Source organism: Rhea pennata, chromosome 10 (assembly GCF_028389875.1).
Source record: "Rhea pennata isolate bPtePen1 chromosome 10, bPtePen1.pri, whole genome shotgun sequence".
In the NCBI taxonomy this organism is placed as follows: domain Eukaryota; kingdom Metazoa; phylum Chordata; class Aves; order Rheiformes; family Rheidae; genus Rhea; species Rhea pennata.
The window spans coordinates 22,010,157-22,030,648 of NC_084672.1; the positions used below are offsets into that span (position 1 = coordinate 22,010,157).

Sequence of the window (20,492 nt, forward strand, 5' to 3'; positions counted from 1 at the left end):
AGGCACGGTCCGAGAGGCTGCGCTCCTGGCTGAGAGCGTGCTCGCACGAGCAGGAGTCTGCGTTTGCACGGAGCAGGCTGTTCTTATCTCATGCAAGCAAGGTCAAGGAAGCCGGTATTTTAATGAGAAAACAACCTAAGAAAAGCCAGGTGCTGCAGCAAGCGTGCCGGCGATTCCGCAGGCAGCTCTTCTCCCCAGGGCTGGTGGAGGAGCCACGGTGCCGTCGCTTTTTCCGTCCGTCCATCCGCCAGGCTGCGGGTGTGCTCTCTGGGGTGTCGGAAACCCCACGTGCTGGGACAGAGCAGAAGCTGCCCGCTGTCCTGGGCCGCTCTGAAGCTGGCCGCCCCGCTCAGCCAGGCGGGACGGACACGCCACGCGGGCCCCCGCAGCAGCCTGCCCCACGGCCGGCGCTGCTCCAGGCAGTCCTTAATGGCTTGGGTGAAGGGCAGAGAATAAGCTGATTCAATTTGTCAGTGATGCCCAGCTGGGGCAATGGCAGTTTGCAGGAATAGGTTAGAATTCAACACGACCTTGACAAATTGGAGAAATGGTCTGGAAAAAATAGCATGCAATAAAACAAGGGGAGTGCAAAGCACTGCACTTAGCAGGAATCATCAAGGACCGTAGGGCAGGAGCAGCACTGCTTAGACAGCAATCCTGCAAAAGGGGGTCGAGGGGCAGTGACCTAACTGGGAGCCAAGAGCACCACAGCACAGGGAAAAGGCTGCATGTAAGGCATGCAAATTGGTCCCCTTGCTCCACTCAACACTGATGGGGTCTCGTTAGTGAGCTGTGCAGGGGCATCCCTTTGAGAAAGGCGGGGGGGGGAGTCAGAGAAGAGTTTGGGATCCACACAACACTCAGGGCAGCTAAGCCCTGGGTGGCACCCAGAGGGCCTCCTGCAGCAGAAGGGCTGCCAGGGTGGCGATGGCACCTGGGTCAGCAGCTCGTCCAGATCCCAGCACCCCAACCTGCAGCTCCCACAGCAGAAGCTGTGCAGGGCAGGCTTGGGAAGCGGATGAACTTTTCTCCTAGCCCTAAGGCAAGGAATGAACACTTTGCGTCCGTAGAGCCCTTGTCACCCAGAGACCCCCAGCAGGATGAGTATCATTGCCTGGGAAGGAAGCTTGATAGAAAGGGGGATGATACCCAACTCACAAGTGGTAAAACAGAAAGGATCAGGACAATTTGAGCACCACGGATACCCAATCCCTTCGCAGAGCTGAGGACCCGCCTATTCGCTCTAATTGCCTTTAGCAGCCAGGGTCCAAGGTCTGAGCTGCTGCTCCATGAAGCGTGGAACCTGCCATGCATTAAAGTCGGTCTCACAAGTAGCAGCAGGAAAGAAAGAGGCAGCAGTGTTAAAAGCAAGCAGACAGGGGATCCTTACCCTTGCCAAGCACCGCTGCTCAGCCAGGCCACACGGCACAGGCGAGACCTCACGGGGGTGCTCTGAGACCAGCGCTGTTCTGGCGCTGGCATGCACAAGCTCCCCTGCCTGCCCGGGCCTGCGCCTCCCGCCACGGAGCCCAGCAGTGCGGTTTGGGGCTGGGCCTGAGCACCCAGAGACCTGCACCACTCCCTGGGGTGGGTCCTGTCAGCAGAAACTTGGATTTTTTCCTAGATTACTCTGCAAATCAGCAGCAAGGTGGCTTTGTTAGGCCCAGAACTGCAGAAACTGCTTTGCCTCCCTCTCTGCTGTAATTTCTTGTCTCTTGAGCTTTCTCCTCTGATCTAGATTGACTCCCTAGCTGCCGCTTTGCCTGCTTCCCCAATCTCCCATACCTACCCATCCTACCATCTGTTTCCATTCTGCTGTTCCTCTTATCCCACAGTTCACAGACTGCCAGTCTGCAGAGCTGTTCCCTGCCCATCACCACCGCTGGCACCACCAAATTTCTATCTGCCTGCAGGCTTTAGAGGAAAAGCGACTGATAGCTCAGTCTAACAGCCTGCTTAGAGACATCACCGCCTTGCATTCGAGCCATATTCCTGCCCCTGCCCAGCAGGGGCTGGATGTTTAGCCTGGAAACCAGCCTCGTGACATTACAGCAGCAGCACTTGCCTCTGCCCCAGGGTGGCCCCGGTGGCCTCCCAAGCCAGAAGGAGCATGAAAGGGGCTGCAGCAATCCAGCACCTCCAGGAGGTTTGGTATGGGGGAAACGCTGCTGTTTTCAGTGTTTCAGGGCACAATCAAACGCAAATGGCTTGCTGTAACTGAGTCTAGGAACACAGCCGTGCCAGCTCCCCTGCAGCCTCCAGACCTCCCCATCCACTGGGTACAAACAAACGTCTTGGAGAGCGACAGCTTGCAGAGCTCTCTCTCTGCAGGGGCCTCGCTCCTGTGACCAGCTGTCACCAAGCCTGCCTGTGCCCACCTCCTTCCCCCACGCGTGCTGCTGCCCCATGATGCCAGGGCAGGCACCTGGGAAAGCAACACATCCTGTCATGCTGCGCTGCAGACCCTCGGGTAAGCAGGCTGAGGGGCAGCTGGAAGAGCTGGTTTCTCTGCGGGGAGATGAATAAGAGCTAATCAGGAGCAGAGGGACCTTCTCAAGGGTCAGATTTCTTTCTTCATAGGCCAGGGTTGAAGTGTGTTGATGGTGGGGGGGGCATTTTGGCTGGAGTACTTGTTTTAGAAAGAAAAACCCTCTTAAGAGATGCTCACCCAGGGCACTGGGGTGATTTTGCAGAAAAAGATGGCAGAACAGACAAACAACGGGTCACAGGAGTCCTTCCCAGCCATATTCTCTCAAGGCACATCCTACCCACAAGCATTTCCTCTCCTTTCCCAGGCTCTGCCTGCTCCTGTCTTTGCATTTTGTGTTCCCCCAGGACTTTCCTTCTGGAGCAGCTGGAAAGCTCTTCTTTTTCACAGAAGGCTTCTCAGGAGGGTTGGTCACATCCAGAGCCACCATGGGGTGGCCTACAGGCTCTGGAGGACAACTAGGCTTTTGCTGACCCCTTGGGGGTACTCTGCCCAGTCAGGTTAGCTTGTTCCTTCCTCTAGTCTGGAGTTAGAGTCACCTTGGCTGTCTCCAACACACACAGAAGCTGAAACTCATGGTCTTCCTCCCTTTAGGTACTTACCTTTGGTTTGAGGTATCTGAGAAAGGGTCCCTAGGGGAAGGCTAACACCAGCTCTGCCAGGGCACAGCAAGGGCCAGCAGCTCCCTCAGGGTAACACAGCCTGCAGGCAAGGGCTTCACCAGCCAGGGATCAACACTGCAGGCCTGAGCATGGCAAGCAGAACAGACCCCAGGGAGCAGCTGTGAGCTCAGATCATCAGCAAACTCAGGCTGAGGAGGCAAAGCCAAGACAAGCTTACCAAGTGAGCCTGTAGGCTGGGATCCAGATCAGCAGCACCTCCAGCCATCTCTGTAGCCAAGCTGGAGACCTGCACTCCTACAGCACAGCTTAGGTGAGGAGCAATGGCCACAGACTGAGTTTATATGGGCTCTGAGGGTGGGTGGCTGGAGGCCCCAGGTGAGGCTGGTCAGGATCATTAGGATATATTAGTGCCCTCAAGAGCCTAAGGGTTATTTTAAGCTGCTGTGTTGCTCTGTGTATTCCTTGGACTATGGCTGAATGCTGTGATGAACCCAGTTGTAGCACCGCAGCCTAAAGGGGCAACCAACACAAGCTTCCACTGCTGGACAACGCGGATTGCAATCTGGGCTCTTCCAGTGGGTTACCCTTGCCCTGGCTGCTCGGATGCAGCTTTGGTTTCCCTCTGCTGCTGCAAAAGCCTTTGCTCTGGCTGATAACGCTGCACACGCACCTGAGCGGGAGGCAGGACCCCAGGGCTCCTGCCACTGCCCAGCCCTGTGGGTGCGCTCCGGCTCCCCTTGCCTGGGGCCGGCGTTGCTGCCAGGCCCCGGCTGGGCTCGGGGCAGGGGGTTTCATCCCTGGCAGCCTCGCATGGAGGCCTGTCCTGGCTCCCGCGCAGAGCTGCAATCAGGCCACGCATCGGGCCACCAGGTGCAACGTGATGACCGCCTGAGACCTGAGACGGGGCGATGTGACGCAGAGATGGATGGCGGCACGGCAACTTTCCTTGTATCGGATGCTTCGACTTTCCGAACGACTCCTGCACCTCACAGGAAAGAAAATATAGGGAGGGCAGGCGGAGGACAGGGGCTCGGGTTACGGCGTGCTCCTCCCCGCTGCCCTGCTCTCTGTTATGAATATGTTTCCATTTTTCTCCCCTGCCAGTCTCAGCCTGGATCACCGGCTCCCACAGCCTTCATCGCCCTCCCCAACAGCGGCGGATGCTCAGGACAGACGGCTGGACGGACAGACACCAAGCGGGGTGTCCTTACTCTGCTCATCGTTCCTCCATCCCCACTTTTACCATCTGCCTCTTCTGCATTTGGATCGGCCCCCTGCTCTCTCCCGGCGCATCCCCGCACTCCCCTCTCCCGCTCGGCTGCTCTTTATGGATGAGCTCATTGCAGCTCTTCCTGTGCTCGGAATAACCCATCCGCTCTGTTGTCCTCCAGCAAATAAGCTGGCAGGGTAATGAATGGCTTCGGATGGTAATTAGCAGCAGAGCTGCTAATAACGAAATGCATTTACATTTTAAGCGCCGCCGAGGCGAAGCGGGACCCTGCCGCGTCGCTGCCTTCGCCGCGGGGGGAGCGCGCCCTCCGAACGGGCTCGCGTGGAGCGGGAGCCCTGCAGCGCGGCTGCGCCTCGCCTGCCGCCGTTCCGGAGGCCTCGACGGGCCGAGCTCCTCGAGCGGCGGCCCAAACGCGGGCTGCGGGCGGTAGGAGTCGGTCCCTGCCGCCGGAGCCCTGGGTGGGCTGGCTCTGCACCGGGGCCTCATCCTGCTGCAAGCCCCGGCTCACTTCCACCCTCCGAAGCACGCCACGTCCGCCCCTAGCCGCCCAACGCGCCGGACTCCTGAAAGACGCGTGGCTTTTGTGCCGAAGCAGTGCGTCTCCAGAGCTATTTAATCACTTATTGAGATTTTTTTTTATTATTCCTATGCCTGTAAAGTTTATGTGCAAAGTTAATGAGAGCTGCCTCAGCTTTCCCAGTCCTTCACTCTGAGCTGGTACATTCTGCGAATGGCTGCCAAAATCCTGCCCATTTATTTTCCTAGTCTTTCAGCCTGAAGATTCATCTCTTAAAGGCAGCAATTTCCATGAGAGGCTTAATCCATGCCAGGCTGCTGGAGAAAGGAGCCGAGCGGCTTATGCAAGGCTGTCACAAATATTCATCACATGCAAGGGGGGAAAAACAACATTGCGATTCCCAGGGTGAGCGACTCATGGTGGAAGCGGAGCGCTGGCGCTCAGAGCCCGAATCCACTGCCGACGTGCACGTGAGCTTGGGCTGATGGCGTCGCGGCCCCTGCCTCAGTTTCCCCAGAGGTGCCGAAGGGGTTCGGTTGTCGGCTTATTTGGGTGCCGGGCGGTTTCCAGGAGAGGTGACCTCCCACACCGTTGGTTTTGTGACCCTTCGCACGACGGGGCGCTGCTCTCCGATGGGGCACCCCTGCCCGCGTAGGCTGGATGCCAGCGCTATGCCAAAGCCTGCGGCAGCCGGTCCCTCCGGACCTCGCTGCTAGGTTCTGCCCCCTGCCCAAAGCCGGGTCCCTGGGGTGTCCCAGAGCCCTGGCACTTGGACCCCTGGTTAGGAAGGTGGTGTGGGGCCCCCAGAGGCCTCCTGGTCTGGAGGGGACCAGCCAGGACTTGCCGTCCTGCAGGCTGCAGCTGCGGCGGCATCAGATCGGTTGATTTATTTATGTATTTTTCAAGCCCTGCCAGGGTGAAAACCATCCAGGGGCCTCTAGAGGCCGTTAAGATTTGAGTGCAAGTCAATACTCGGGATGTCTTTCCGCTGTGCAATGATCCCCGAGCAGGCTCGGGCAGGAGAGGACGGGACGGAGGTGACAAGGGCAGCCCAGGGGCCAGCCTCTGGCAGGGATGCAGGGCAGAAAGGGGAAATGTCTCGGGGCCTCGCTGCTCCCTTGGTGTCCCCAGGGCTGCCCAGCTTCACCCACCCGCGGGCCGTTCGCTGCCGGGTGAGACCCAAAGGCTCCCCGGCGCTGCATTACCCGCTGGAGCCCTGGGGCTCGGGGTGCCCTCTTGGTCTCCATCACGCAGCTCTCGGCGTGGAGGAGATGCCCTGCGGGACGTGGCCCCGCCGGCGGGTCTCCGTGGCCCCGGGAGCCGGCTGCAGAGGTGGATTCTCTGACGCCTAGCGAGGGCCGGGAGCAGAGCCGGCTGGCCAGCGCCGCGGCTGCTGCGCTCTGCTGACATTCGCGGTTAGCGTCCTTGAGCGGAGCAAAAGCCGGGAGAAGCGACCAGGTCTGCTTTAAGGGGCAGGACTCTGGCAGCGCCGGGAAGCCAGGAGCGTGCTTTTCCCTCTCCCTTCCACCTTCCGCCCTTCCCTGCCGCGCCGCCGGATCCCTGGCTTCCCCTTCGCCTCCTCCCGGCTCCCGGCAGGGAGGGAAGCGGGGCTGGGAAGGGATGAAGCCCCGAGCTGGGCGCTGGGATGGGAGGCTGAGCGAGGGGAGGAGGAGGAGGGGAGGAAGGGGAGGGAGCGGGGGAGGATCTGCTAATTACACACAACAGCTCTGGGGGCTGCTGAAGTCCAGAATGAAGCGAAGAGCGGCAGAAGCGAGCGCTGCAGTGGGAGCAGAGGAGCCCAGGCATCGCCAAGTGCCGGCGCCGGGAGGACGCAGCGGGCACCTGGAGGGACCCGGCAGCTCTGCCTCCCCGGGGGACAGTCCCTGGCGCGGCCACCGAGCCAGCCCTCCGGCGCTCGGGCAAGGACGGCGGTAGGGGCTGGTGGTCCAGCGTTACGCTCGGCCTCCTCCGGGCTGGGCTGGAGGCGGGCAGCAGGCGGAGGGACCCGTGCCATGGGTGCCGGGCTCTAGGTGCCCCCGCGGATCCGCGCTCCCCACTGGCAAGCGCCAAGGGATGGCTGCTGGAGGAGGGGGATCCAAGCCAGTCGCCCAGTCCAGGATGGAGAACTTCCGAAAGGTCAGGACGTCGGAAGAGGAGAGCCCCTTGCCCTTCCCCGACCTGCCGCCCGGTGTGGTGGAGATGAAAGTGAAGGAAGGCAGCAAGATCAGGAACCTGATGGGCTTTGCCATGGCCCAGATGGAGCTGAAGGGCAGCCGGCAGATTGTCTTCAGCGGCTGCGGCAGGGCGGTCACCAAGACCATCACCTGCGTGGAGATCATGAAGCGGAAGCTGGGAGGCCTTCACCAGGTCACCAAGGTACGCTACAAAACCCTGCTGGAGGTGTGGGAGAACAAGGACCCGCTGCCCGGCAGCCCGGCGCAGAACCTCACCGTCCACAAGAACGTGCCCTCCATCTGCATCCTGCTCTCCCGAGACCCCCTGGATCCCACCCAGACGGGCTACCAGCCCCCAGAGCCTGGCGAGGGGCTGCTGGCGGAGGAGAGCCGGCCTGGCGGAGAGGCACCGAGCTCCTCTGCGAAGGGGCTGAAGAGAGCCCTGCCGCCTCCGCACGAGGAGCTGGCGAGCAAGAAGGGGCAGGTAGAGGCACCCGATGGCCCCCAGGGCGCCGGGGGCCTCCAGCCACACCACCACCACTGACTCCCTTCGCGCCCCTCTCCCTGGGAGCGCCGGCCGTACGGCACCCACGTAGACAGGAGACGCTGTGCGGGAGGGACTCCAGGTTTCCAGCCGCTTCGCCTCATCCTTCCCCCCGACCCTGTTTCCAAACTTTTTCTCCCTGCCTTGAGCAGAAATCTTTCTCCAGCACCTCGGGTGTTTCACCTTTGGCTCCGGCCGGCGGGAGCAGGGGAGAGCGACGGGGCTCGGAAACCAGTTAGGCTGGTCTTGTGCGTACCACAAGGGCAACGAGCTGCTCGGGTCTCAGCGCTGAGCTCTCCGGCGTCCGAGCGGACGGGGTCTATTCGCAGGCTGCCGGCTGGGAACGCAGAGAGCAGCCTCCTCTCCCACCCCCCAGGGTGGCTTCCTGTGGCTTTAGCCCTCCTCCCATCTGTGGGGCAGCCTCTCTGGGGGGCCGGTGGCGTGGAGCGGGTGGGCCAGCTCTCCAGGACAGCTGTGGGCCCCGTCCCTCATGGGGCCGGCCACCGCTCTTGGGGGGTCTGGCGGCCGGCTGTCGCCGCCGCGCGCAGAGGCGTCTCCGGCATCGGGAGCGATGGCTTTGCTCAAAACCCCTTGGAGCAACACCTTCATTATCGGACCGGCTTCAGTTACCCCTGGAGAGGAGCTGTCAGGTTTATTAATGCCGGGCTCAGCGCCCCGTGGCTCTGTGAATCATCCCGAATAAAACACGCAAACAAGCAGCCGGGTCGTTCTCTCCTCTCGCTGCGCAGCGAGCCCTCGCTCTCCGCTGGCACTGGCCCATGGGGTGCCGTGGAGCCAGAGCCGCTGCGGCTCCTGCCTCTCCGCTGCATGTTTTTTCCGTAATCGCTTTTATTCCATGCACAGCTCCAAAACAGCTCGAGCTGATCCGTGCTGCGTCGGCAGAGCCGCGTGGGAGCCCTCCTGCCTCCTCTGCCCTGGCAGCCCCAGCGGTCCTGCCGGGCTATCGGCATCCGCCGGCCTCCCTCCGAGTGCTGCGAACTGCTCCGGGGAGCCGGGCGAGCGCCAGCCCCTGCAGCCCATCCCCGTCTCCGCTCTCCCTCTGCCCCCTCCCTGCTTTCCCGGCCCGCCGTGGGGACGGCTCGCCGGCACGGGCAGCCTGTCCCCCACCGCCTCTTTTGCCTCCCGGCGCTGGCTGCGAACATGCCTGGCTCTACTGGGAGGGCTGCACCAAGGCGAAGGCGAGGAGGAGGAGGTGGAGGAAGCAGGGAGCCGTTTTGTTTCGCTGTGACCTTGTTATCTCCCCCAGCAGACAGCTGCTCCTCCGGGCCTGAGGCTTGCGCTTATCTGCCCTGCTACAGATTGATTCATTTCACTTATCTGCCACTGTGTTATTGAATATTAATTCCTGATCGTTGGGGAGGTTTTTTGTTATTACTTTTGTGCTGTTTTCTTTTTCCCAGCAGGGACAAAGAGGGGGTTGGCATGAATAGTGGAGGGGACACAGCAGATCCCAGGGGCGCACCTCGCTGGGACTCGGATGCCGCGTCGCTGGCTGCGGGAGCCGCGAGCTGGCGAGGGCTCAGGCTGATAAGGCTGTGCAGAAGTAGCTGTCGTGCACAGAGCCAGCCCGGCGCGTTTATCAGGAGAGCCCCTCGCCCCAGCGGGCTCAGCGCAGCATCTCTCACAGCTTCCCGTGCTAAATCAGGCTAATGAAGGATGTCACGATATGCATAACGAGACGGGGAAGCTTTCCCTGCCTTGGGAGTGGGTTTTTGGGGTCAATATCCTGCTCTGTTAAAAACCAAGCCTTTATTTTTTGGGCGAATAGGAGTCCAGCCTCCCTTTCCTCCCCAGGTCTCTGCTTGCCCACCTTTTTGGTGGCGATTCACAGCATAAGGGGCTCTTCCAAAGGACTCGGGATCTCTGTGGGCCAGCAGTAGCATGACTTTCAGGCTGGAGACATTTTACTCCTGGGAGATGACCGTTCCCCGTCTCTCCAAGGAGAGTGGGCTGGGAAAGCTTTGCGGCTCTTTCTTTGCCTTTGTACCCCACAGCAGCGCCAACTCCTACTCTGAATGGATCCTGTGCTAAAAAAATCCGAATAAATAAAACCCTTTACAAACACTGCCCCCAACCATCCCTACAGGTTTGGGAGGTGTCCCTTGATTCAGGTTTATGCTGGCTGCTGGCAACCACCACAATACGCGAGCCTGTTGCCCGTCTCCTCCGCAGGTAATGATCCCAAACCCTTGCTCTTCCTCCCCCAAAACTCGTACGGTCTCAGTATCCTCCCCTCCACTTATTTTGCCAATTCTCTGCTGAACTAACGGGCAAAGGGAGCCAAACTGATGGATGGGTTTAATTTGTGCTGGCTGGTGCCGCTCTGACACCTCTGCAAGAGATGACAGATGCTTTTCCAGCGGACAAGCAGAGCCTGTCAATAAGAGCTGGGCACGTCTGCGGAGAAAAATTGAGCGAAATTCACCCCGGGCGCTCCTGGCAGGGAGTAGGGGGAAAGGGAGGTGAGGGAAGACAAGGCACGTGGAAGAAGCGGAGCAGAAAAGCACGGTACCCAGCCAGCCATCTGCAGGTCCTGCGCTTGCTCATCACGGCATTTCTGCTTTAAAACACCTTGTTTTTATCCCTCCGCACGTGCATCCCATTCTCATCGCTGTCCCAGTCCTTGTGTTCCTTCCCTTCTACGCTAGGAATGACGGGGATGGAGTTTGTGGCCTGTAAGCATCTTGGCACCTGGCTGAGACCCTCTCAGCTCACGCCACTCGTGCTTTTCACCGCTCCCCAGCGTCAGGCAGGTCAATATACATCTCGCTGCTCAACGAAGGCTTTGATCGAAGCATAAAGACTTTGCAGCCGCACAGCCGAGAACCGCCAGCCCTTCACCTCCCTCCCCAGCCCGCCCTACCCTCTGCCACAACCTCACATTGCTCCCAGCAAGGAGAAAAAGGAAAGAGAGAGGAAAAAATCAGTAATTTCTCATTATTATTGTGTTAATGTTCAAAATTATTTTTAATTGATTTTATATGCAGGCAATTTCTAATCTTGGAGGGAACAGGAGCCTGGGGATTTTAAACTCCTCGCTCTGCTGGCTGTGTACCAGGGGTTCCCTGCATGAGCAGTTTTAAAAATATGACTATAAACCAAAATACAAAGCATTTATAAATAGCTGGATGGCATCTGGCTCCACTGGGTACTACGGGAATGCTGCAAGTGAAACCAGCACGGTGATCTCATGCTGCTCTGTGGAGCCGGAGCCCCAGGTGCCCCCGGGAAACAATCTGCGGTGTCATTTTGTGTGCGTAGCGTGTTTATAGACCTGGCCCTGCGACGAGGAGCTGCTCTGCCACTCGGGCAGCGCTGAGGGTCTTGCGCACACGCAACACTCAGCGGCACACGCGGGCCCGGTCACACACGCCTCAGGGGCAGGCAGGCTCCGAGTGATGGACTGCCGCGTGCAGGGCCGCAGGGCCCCCGCCAGCGCCGGCCACTCCCTGCCGGGAACCCAGGCTGCCTTGCCGTGGGGAGATGCGCCCACGCTGACACCGCCCGCCACTGCCGAGGCCCAGCCCGCGCGGCCGCTCCCCACACGCGCAGCGACACAAAATGGCCGCCGTCCCCGCCCCCTTGCGGCGCTTCCCGCCTCCCCCGCGGGTCACGTGGCGAGGCCGGTTTGTCCCCGCGGCGCCGCCGTAGCCGCCGTCCCGCCCCCTCCCCCGCTGCGGCGCGCGCGGTCGCCTCAGAGCCGCGGCCGGAGCGAGCAGCGAGCGGCGCCCGCCCCGCGCTCTCCGGTGCCCCCCGCCCGCCGCCGCCATGCTGGCCGCCGCCGCGCTCCTCCGCCGCTGCGCCGTCTCCGGCCTCCGCGCCGCCGCCCGGCCGCCCGCCCGTCCCGCAGGTGAGTGGCGGCCCGCGCCCCTGCCGCCCCCGCGCCGGCCGCGCCCGGTTCCCCCCGCCCCGGTGCGGCGCGGCCTGGCCCGGCCCGGCGCGGCCCGGCGCGGCCCGGTGCCGCCGGGCGCGCGGCGCCGCCGCGTCCTTGCAATGACCTGCCGCCGTCACTCGAGGGCAGGCCGCGCCTGCGGCCTAGCGCGCCGCCTCCGCCCGCGGCGCCCCGCCGGCGGCCCGGCGCCAGCCCCGCTCCCCCCGCCCCGGGCCGGGCCGGGCCGGGCCGCAGCGTTGTGCCCCGTCGCGGGGCTGAGCCGCGCCCGCGCCGCGAAGGTGACATTGAGCCGAGGTCGGCGGTGACCTGGGCGCCGCGGCCCTTCCGGCCGGCCCCGGCGCTGCCCCGGCAGCGAGCTGCGGAGCGGCCCTGCTTCTGCCCTCGGCCGCTCCTCCTCCTTAGGCAGCCCCTCGGCAGGAGGGGGAAGAAAAGCGGCTGCAGCAGGGCAGAATGAGCGCTGGGCCGTTGACTGCCTCAGCGGCACTGAAATGCCTCTGCAGAGTGTTGAGGCTGCCGCAGGCGCGGTGTGTGCGCGTCCGAAATAATAGCGAGTTACCAGACGGTGGTTAGCTTCAGAAAAATTATATCGCACCGGGACTTGTATGTGCCTCTCCTGAACTACCTCTGAGCTAAACAGTTGCCATAGGGAGTGGAATGCTGCAGGGTTTTTTTGTTTGAAGTGCAGGGTAGTAAGTGACCTCGTTTGCATGCTAGGATTTTCTGGGTTGTTTCCTAGAAACCTCTTTACCATTGAATTCAAGCCTTAGTATCCCTTTTTCAGAGTGTTTTTATACTCGTACTGAATCCTGTCCTGTAATCCTTCACCTGTGCCTTTTCTAATGAACAGGTTCAATGTTCTTGTTTTCAAGGTCTTGTATTATACATGCCCTGCTTAACATTTCTGACCTCTTTTGCCTTTTCTTTTGGCCTCATGGATTTGTATTTCAACAAATCTAACTCACTGGATTCTTCTCACAAGTCTGTGAGAAGCCTTTCCTGCTATTGCTTTGCATTTTAATTTCTCCTTTAGTCAGATGGGTTCTTCTGCCACCTTACAAAATATTCTACTTGCTGTGCAGTTTGAACATGTGTACCCTCATGCATCTTGTTTTTTAATATGGTATTTTTCTGTAAGCTGATGCTCCTCTTAATGTGTATGTGTCTTCTGTAGTCTTTAACAAGCAAATGATAAATTTCACAAACTCTGGGAATTGAGGAAGGTTGATCATGTGTTTATGTAATATAAGTTGTTCTGATTTTGGACTTCTCTGGCTCTTGAAACTAGTTAAGTGCTCTTTAAAGTATCTGTGCCACTGAAAACATATGTACCTTTTGCGTATTCTTTGAATTGTGAATCTACATATGAATGTATTGGCCTATTTTTGACCATCAAGTACAAGTCATGTTTGGATGAGAGTGACCTTGATGGATCCTGCATGAAATGAGAGGTTTTCAGGTACTTCATACTGCAGTTCTGCTGTGCCAAAATGGCTTGCAAAAGTCTGGTTGCTGACATGCTTCTGGTGACAGATGTAAGCATCACTATGGGAAACAAAGGGCCGCAAAGAAACCTAGCAGCAATTGAAGAATATATCCTGTAAGTCTAGAGTTCCTGAATTCTTGTGGCATTTTTTTTCCTTGGGATTCTTCTGGTCTAGCCATGGCTTTTGTGGTCATTCCTTTGTTTATGAGTAAAGGAAATGGTTTTGTTGAGGACTTGGTGAGAAGAGAGAAACCTTAGTTTTTCAATGTAAGGATGGAATTTGAGAACTTCCAGGTTTTTCTAAGACTTTTTTTGCTGTTTTGTTTATCTGTAAGGTTTGCTGGTTGGCCAAGGGGAAGAATACTATTTTAAAGCACAGAGTATCTGAGGGCTTTTCACTAGCATCCTCTTATTTTCTGCCAAGCTACAGGTGCATGTATAGAAGAGTGTTCTTTCCCTGACATTCTGGCATATGTGGTGTATTGGAGAAAGGAAAGTCAAAGATCTATTTTGGAGCCGGGTAGAGGATGGGGAATCTTCCCAGAGGACTGTAGAAGAATACCATAATTTTGGTCTGGTTTGTCATCTGTTTTTCCCTTTCCTGGGCTCAAATTAAGAAAAAGATTGCCATATATTTCATTTGGTTTGAAGCCTCACATTGGAAGAACACTGGCTAAAATTCGCCATTTAAATTAGATATGTACTTTAAGGCTTAAGTATGAGGTTAACCTTGGGAAAAAATAATTAATTAGTGAGAAAGTTTGGGACTATTTCTTTTAGGAAGTAATGACTAGGAGGTGTTGTAAATGTGAAGTCATTCCAGTTGAGTCTAATGAGTTTGAACTGTGTAATTAGAGAAAGTCAATTCCAAGGTGCACATGAAGCTGTTAGATGCCTGCTGTGTTAGTGATTTCTATTTCAATTATGTAGATTAAGGAGGAAAGAGAAGTATCTTCATGGTTTGGGAAGCATGCATTACATAAATCAGAATTGCAATTTAGATGCTGGACCACATTGAAATGCAGATTTTTACTGTAATTTATTCCGTTTTAGCTGTTGTAAAATCATGCTAAAGATATTCCTTGAAATAGTTGGAATTCATTCTATTATAGTTTATGCAGAACTAAAATTCTTCTTCATAGTACACTGTTCATTATCATATTTGAAACAAAATGTGCTTCTGGGAAAGATGGAAAAATGCAGCCCAGTCTAATAACTAGTACATAGAATGTATAACGCATGGTTTGGGTGTTTTTATTTTAAAGAAAACTTTGTAGTTGGCTAATGTAGTTAGTGTTAGGTTAAGAAGGAATAAGTTACTAGCTATGTCTAACTTCCTCTGAAGCAGAGCTTCAGAATAGAAAGGTCGTATTGCACCAAGTATAACATCTTTGCAAACAGCAGTAGAGTGAAATGAGCAGTAGAGAAGAGGAAGCAGTCTTCCCAGACTTGTATTCTGTGGTAAGGTAGCTTGAAAAGTACCTAGGTGTTAGGGTTTTTTTTGGCAAATTGTTCCAATCTTTGTGTGATTAAAAAAAAAAATTACGTGTTCAAAAAAATTGTGAAAAAGAATAGTGTTGAGGGAGGATGTGAGACTATAATCATATCTGTTTCATTTACCTATTAGAGTGCACTTTGCTTTCATTCTTATATCCAGATTATGTGCTGATGCAGATTGAGTGTATTGAGTGAGAATATGTTTTTATAGCTCTTGGTCGTAACTAAATCCACTTCCTTTCTTGTTGCTCAAACCATCTTCATTTCTTTCCTTATTCAGCTATATTGCATGCCCGCTGCTACTCTCATGGGTCACAAGAATCAGATGAAGAATTTGATGCTCGCTGGGTGACATATTTCAACAAGCCAGATATTGATGCCTGGGAGCTAAGGAAAGGTATGTTGAATGAAAAGGAAAGGAGGATCTACTACAGTAATATGGAGAAAAATACAACTGTTTTGGAGTAGTACTATGACCAGAAACAATTTATTTTTGCTGAACTGCTTGAGAACAATCGTAATGTGTTTTCTCATTCTTACCTATATCACTTCTAAAAATTGGCTTATGTTGCCAAGTGATCTGAACTGTCTTTATAACTCAGTAATGCCGTAGACTTCACTGGCATTTCAGTTTGTGCTTATAACTGAGTGCTAATACAGAAGGGCTAATCTGGAGTGTTTAGATCTTCACACTGATGAATGATTTTTATGCACTTTAATAAAAGAATTGGTCCAATTCTGATTTGTTTCCTTGTACAGTTGTACTGAAAGCATGCCATGTGCCCCAGAGGGATAACATTCACACACGTGCTGTTCTTACAGACTGTCAAAACTGGGAATTTGGTGTAGGCAAGAAATCTTGTGAATTATCAGTCAGGACAAGGCAATATCTGAGCCCTTACGTGTTCCGAGTCATCTGGCTGATCGGCATGTGTTCATGGGTTGGCTTGCTGGTGTTTGCTCAGCTCTGAACCTGTTGCAGCAAGTGATGGCACTTCAACTACACAAGGATATTGGAACTAGGGTGTTCAGAATGAGGGAGGCCAGGGGTACAAGGTGGTAGAAATCCAGGCTTTTTTTTTTTTTTTTAATTCCAGTGCCTCCAGTGTATACATTTTAATGCCATATTTTGAGGCATTTGATGACTCTTGCTCTGAGATGATTTTGATGACTCTTGCCCTGAGAAGAGTATATTAGAGCTCAACTGTTGTTCCATTGATAACCATACAGAGTTTTCTAGACTTTCCCTTAATGGCTTGGCCTTGCTTCACTGTAGAGTATTTGATTGTCTCCAGCTATTGTTTGTTCTGGAGTTGCCAGCTCCAATTAAACTACTCCAATTAAGGCTTATAAGTGTTCACGTAACAGCCAGAGGACTCATCCAAGGACTAGGACTTGGAGGACTAGGTATTAGGCTGCTCCCTTTGAAAGGAGAGGAAAGGATTAGATCCACCTCAAGTTCTAGCTTCTTCCTGCACCTGTAGGACCGAAGCCATTTAAATTACTTAATGATCCTATTACTGACTTGCCACAGAACATATGCCGACTCCTTTCAGGGGCATGGGTGGAATTGGCCCACTGGGATTTCACGAAACCCACTTAAAATCTGGTTATGGCTGCAGTACTGAAACATAGTGAGATGGAGAAGAGCAAAATAAAACAGTTCTAGCAGGAGATCTAGAATAACAGTGAAAATTGTAGTCAGATTCTAAGTAACTGTTGGTGTGGTAATACTTAATGCTTTTGTGAAGTGGAGTAAGCCATGCTCAGTAAGTTCCTTTTGTTTGCATGATGAAATGATGACAAGTTAGTCTTAATACTTCCGTATATTCATAGGCATAAATACACTTGTGGGTTATGACCTGGTTCCAGAACCAAAAATCATCGATGCCGCTTTGAGAGCCTGCAGACGGCTAAATGACTTTGCCAGTGCAGTCCGCATCTTAGAAGCTGTAAAGGTAAGTGGAATGATAACATAAGGAATGACTGCTGCTTTCACATTGCTGAAAGCCCTTTTTAAGAAGAGAGATTTCCCTTGCTTACTGCAGACAGTAACCCACAGTTTCCTGCTACCAGAAACAATATGGTTGACTGATCGCATGGCTGGTGACTTAAGGTAGTGCAGAAGTGAAAGGGCTCAACAGCACAGAATCATAAGTGTAATGTTCTTCCATTCGTATTTTCCTTTCCTGATGCTGACATTTTGATCTCTTTCTGCACTGAATGCACCTCTAGGCACCTCTAACCATTGCAGTCCAGAATAGAAGGGGGCCACGCTTTATTTTTCCCTTTTCTCATTTTGCAAAACTATAGCAAGGAGGTCTTAGACTGTTTTTGCCCTCTTTTCTTATAAGTATTGCTAAAATATCCCAGCAAAGGAGACCTTACTGGCTTCTTTGGTACTGAATACTGAGTTGGCTTGGAACAGTAACTTAGGAAGCAACCAAGGTTTGAAAAACAACCTTGAAGTGGGAAAGGTTGCAGAAGACACAATTATGCAGCAGAGTCACAACTGGTAACAGCAAAGAGATGCAGAAAGACTTAATCAATGCAGGGCAGCAAGGCAGTAAAATGTCTGGTAAAATTCAAAGTTAACAAGTGCATTTGGAAGAAAATTACAAAGCAAGGAGCTCTAACTTAGCTATTATTACTCATAAAGGGGATTTGGATAGGCAGCTCCATGGCAAGAAAATTCAAACTCAATACTACAATTATTTTCTTATGAAATGAATGGAGGGGAAAAAAAAGGAAAGCATCGTGATGCTATTGTACAAATCCTGCTTGAGCGGGGCGGGGGGTGGACTAGATGATCTCCAGAGGTCCCTTCCAACCTCAACTATTCTGTGATTCTGTGAAACCTGTGTCCAGACTTCATTCAACAGAGTTAAACTGGGTGGGGAAGGAGGTGGGAGTTTTTCCATTTAAGTTTTGGTAGCCAGCAGCTATAGTCTCTGAACTGATTTTTGCCATAACTGAGGAGGGCTGATGTGCTGGGCTTCAGTGCAAAGCTGCTAAATCCAGTTGCTTCAAACAATTCTACTCTGCAATGGGTTGCCTCTCAGTTCACTAGTTTTGCTTTCAACATCCTTCTATAGAGCCAAAGTTCTTTGGTGGCTTTAGAGACCTGAAGCTAACGGAAGAATCTTTGTGTATGGTTTTCCTTGTTTGTCTTTTTTTCCTGCCCTTTCATCCCAGCATGTAGGGGACAGCTCAGTTTGTGGGAAAACTCAGGGCCAGTATGTGGTCTTCCTGAAGCTTTGGTTGAAGGTTTCAAGGGGTGATGTTTTTTCCTAATTCACAGGCAAGATAAATTTTCAACTGAGTCTGTTTGTAAACTGATTTTTTCCCCCTTTTTATTGATTGGATATTGTTTTCATTTTATTTCCTAAGGTGTAAGCAGTGTTTGGGCTGGTTTGCAAAGCATTCCGCCTTTAAGGAGCTACTCCTTTAGTTTTGTGGGCTGTAACACATCACATCAGCCTGATATTAAGCCAAGGGAAAGGTGTCAGTGGTGTTAACACTCTGAAAATGCCCTAAATTGGGCTTTCAGCACTTCTGGAGTGCCTTACAGCCATGACTGGTAGAACTTTCCAATACAGATATATGAAAATCTTGTTTATTTGACACGCACAGATAATGTTGGACTGTGGCCTCCTGTCCTGCAGGAGGTATTCCCATGAACAGCAAGTGGCTCAGGCCATGGACCATTTTGCGAGCACACATCTCGACTGTAAGCATGACTGAGATATGGTGGACTGAGACTTGACAACAGCTTGCTGGCAAATTAACACTGTTCCTTTTATTTAGGACAAGGCAGGACCTCACAAGGAAATATACCCTTATGTCATCCAGGAACTTAGACCAACTTTGAGTGAACTGGGAATCTCTACTCCAGAGGAACTGGGCCTGGACAAAGCATAAACCTTCTTGGTAAGGGATACTGTATTCTTGGTATGGGACTCCTATACCCTGTAACTCTCCTGACAATGGCAGAATACTCTTTTGCCTTCATGAATCTGTGAAAGGCTGTGAAGTTCAGTCTTGTACTGTGACTCTCATGAAACTTGCAGTATCTGGCACTGGTGAATTTGGTAATGAGGTAACTGTTACTGTAGTGACATTGAAATGTTTATGACTCATGTCACAAAATATAAATCTAAGGTGATGTCTGCCGTTAACTCCTTAGCTGTACTATTTGCCTGAGAAATTTAAGCATTTGAGGAAGAATCAGATTTGATTATTAAACTTGATCATGGTTTAAAGATTTGCTGCATAAAACTTCTCTGGGCTTGTTCAATCCTGAAATGTTTGCTGTAGTGTCCGTTGCCTAAAAGTGAACAAAACTGCAAAATCTGGAGTGCCCATCCCTTTAGGGGACAAAATCAAGACAGCTCACCAAATGCCTGTATAACTGCACATCTTCTAGAAAAGGTAATAACCTCTTTCAAAGAAGGTTTGAAAATAAGTAATGCGGCTGCTTAAGGGGATGGAGTGGTTGGCAACAGTACACAGCCTTCTAGAGCTTTCTAGATAGCAGTTGCTAGAAATATCAAGGCAGAGCGAAATCATATTGCCAAGGCAACAGATGTTGCAGCACTTGTTTGGCAGTATGTAGACCTTTGCTCCTTATTAGCTTTTACTGGCAAGCATTTTTAGCAAGTGGGAGAATCACTTCCTCTGGAAACACATACTTTTATTTTATTGTCGTGGTCTAGCCAATATAGAAAATTGGGAGATACTAATTACTGCTTTATACTAGGAAATGGCCCATTGATGCTAATGACCCAACAACACTGTATTTTTTTACGCTGCACTTAGTGCCAGGGTTTTTCTCTTTGATCCAAAACCAATTTGGAGGACTCTTTGCTCACAGAATAAGCAAATCAGCTCTAGCTTAGCCTGAGCTTAAGTGCTCTGTGAACAGAACTTCTGTTTAGTCTCAGTAGATAACTTCAGGAACATTGCAGGTAGTATCAGAGGCCTGATGTCCTCAAGTCTTAGAAAGTCAGTGGCTTTCCTTTTAGGACTGAGATACTGAATAGTTTCTTAAGTTGAAATTGGGTACAACTAAAACATCCAGGTTTCCATTTATAAATACCAGATTCTTACCTAACATGCTGTAATCCTCAACTAAAGAGAAGCCCCAAATAAAAATTCTGATAGAATTGAAGTTACATAAAAATAGTCTCTTAAGTATATAATATTAATTATATTTAGTCTTTAAGAAATATGTATATAAAAATTGATTGATGAAGTCTCAGGCTGCACATAGTAGTTAATTCTGCATCTTTACCTCCATGCTCCTCTTCCCCTGGGATATGAAGTCTTAGTGCAATGGGGTACAGGTACTGGGAATGCAATAACTGTGTTTGGGGACTGAGTGTGGTTAAACTGGGCTCAGCAAGTGTAAAAGCGTACAGTGGAAATAACTTATTTGTGACCACAAATAAGTGGTCAGCTGCTTATGTGGAAAGCTGCTTATCTAATGACTTTTCTGTTCTTTTCCAGGTGGATTACTCATGCATTTTACTGATGCTCTCTGATTGTACACAGTCATCTGGAGACACAAATGTTAAAATATTACCTTATTTGAAATAACTTTTCTTCCTTTATTGAGTCACAATGTATGTGATGTGAAATTGGACCTAATAAAGGAAAAACTGTTTTGACTGATGTGGTGGTGGTGGCCTATGTGATTTGTTTCTTTTAGTGGGAGGAAAAGGGAGAGATGAAACAGAAAATGTACTCTCCCAAGAACGAAAGGAGGAACAAAGCTACCTGCCCTGAATGCTGTCAGGGAGATGGCTGCTTTCCTAATCCTGCTTAGTGTTTGCTTAGAGGAACAGCATGCCAAGAAACCTGTGGTGTTTGTAAGACAGTGTCACACTGACTTCATGCTAGTAAAGCAAATGTTCTTAGTTATAACTGGAGAAAAACACCCATGCGCTGTTCCAGGATGGGAACTGATGCATACCCAACTTTCTGTGCTGATTGGCATCAGTGCTAGGCTTTGAGTTGAACA

General features: G+C 52.5%; 2 protein-coding genes across 2 annotated transcripts; both read left to right on the forward strand.

The window, feature by feature from the left end:
• Positions 1–6,932: 6,932 nt before the first annotated feature.
• Positions 6,933–7,577, forward strand: RPP25 (ribonuclease P and MRP subunit p25). Its single transcript, XM_062583930.1, has one exon. It carries the CDS (start codon positions 6,933–6,935, stop codon positions 7,575–7,577), a length of 645 nt encoding a protein of 214 aa, XP_062439914.1.
• A 3,729-nt stretch (positions 7,578–11,306) lies between these two features.
• Positions 11,307–20,143, forward strand: LOC134144602 (cytochrome c oxidase subunit 5A, mitochondrial). The gene is made up of 5 exons (XM_062583660.1): positions 11,307–11,448; positions 14,751–14,867; positions 16,307–16,428; positions 18,278–18,400; positions 19,979–20,143. Exons 1-4 carry the CDS (start codon positions 11,367–11,369, stop codon positions 18,389–18,391), a joined length of 435 nt encoding a protein of 144 aa, XP_062439644.1. The 5' UTR covers positions 11,307–11,366; the 3' UTR covers positions 18,392–18,400; positions 19,979–20,143.
• The last annotated feature ends 349 nt before the right edge of the window (positions 20,144–20,492 follow it).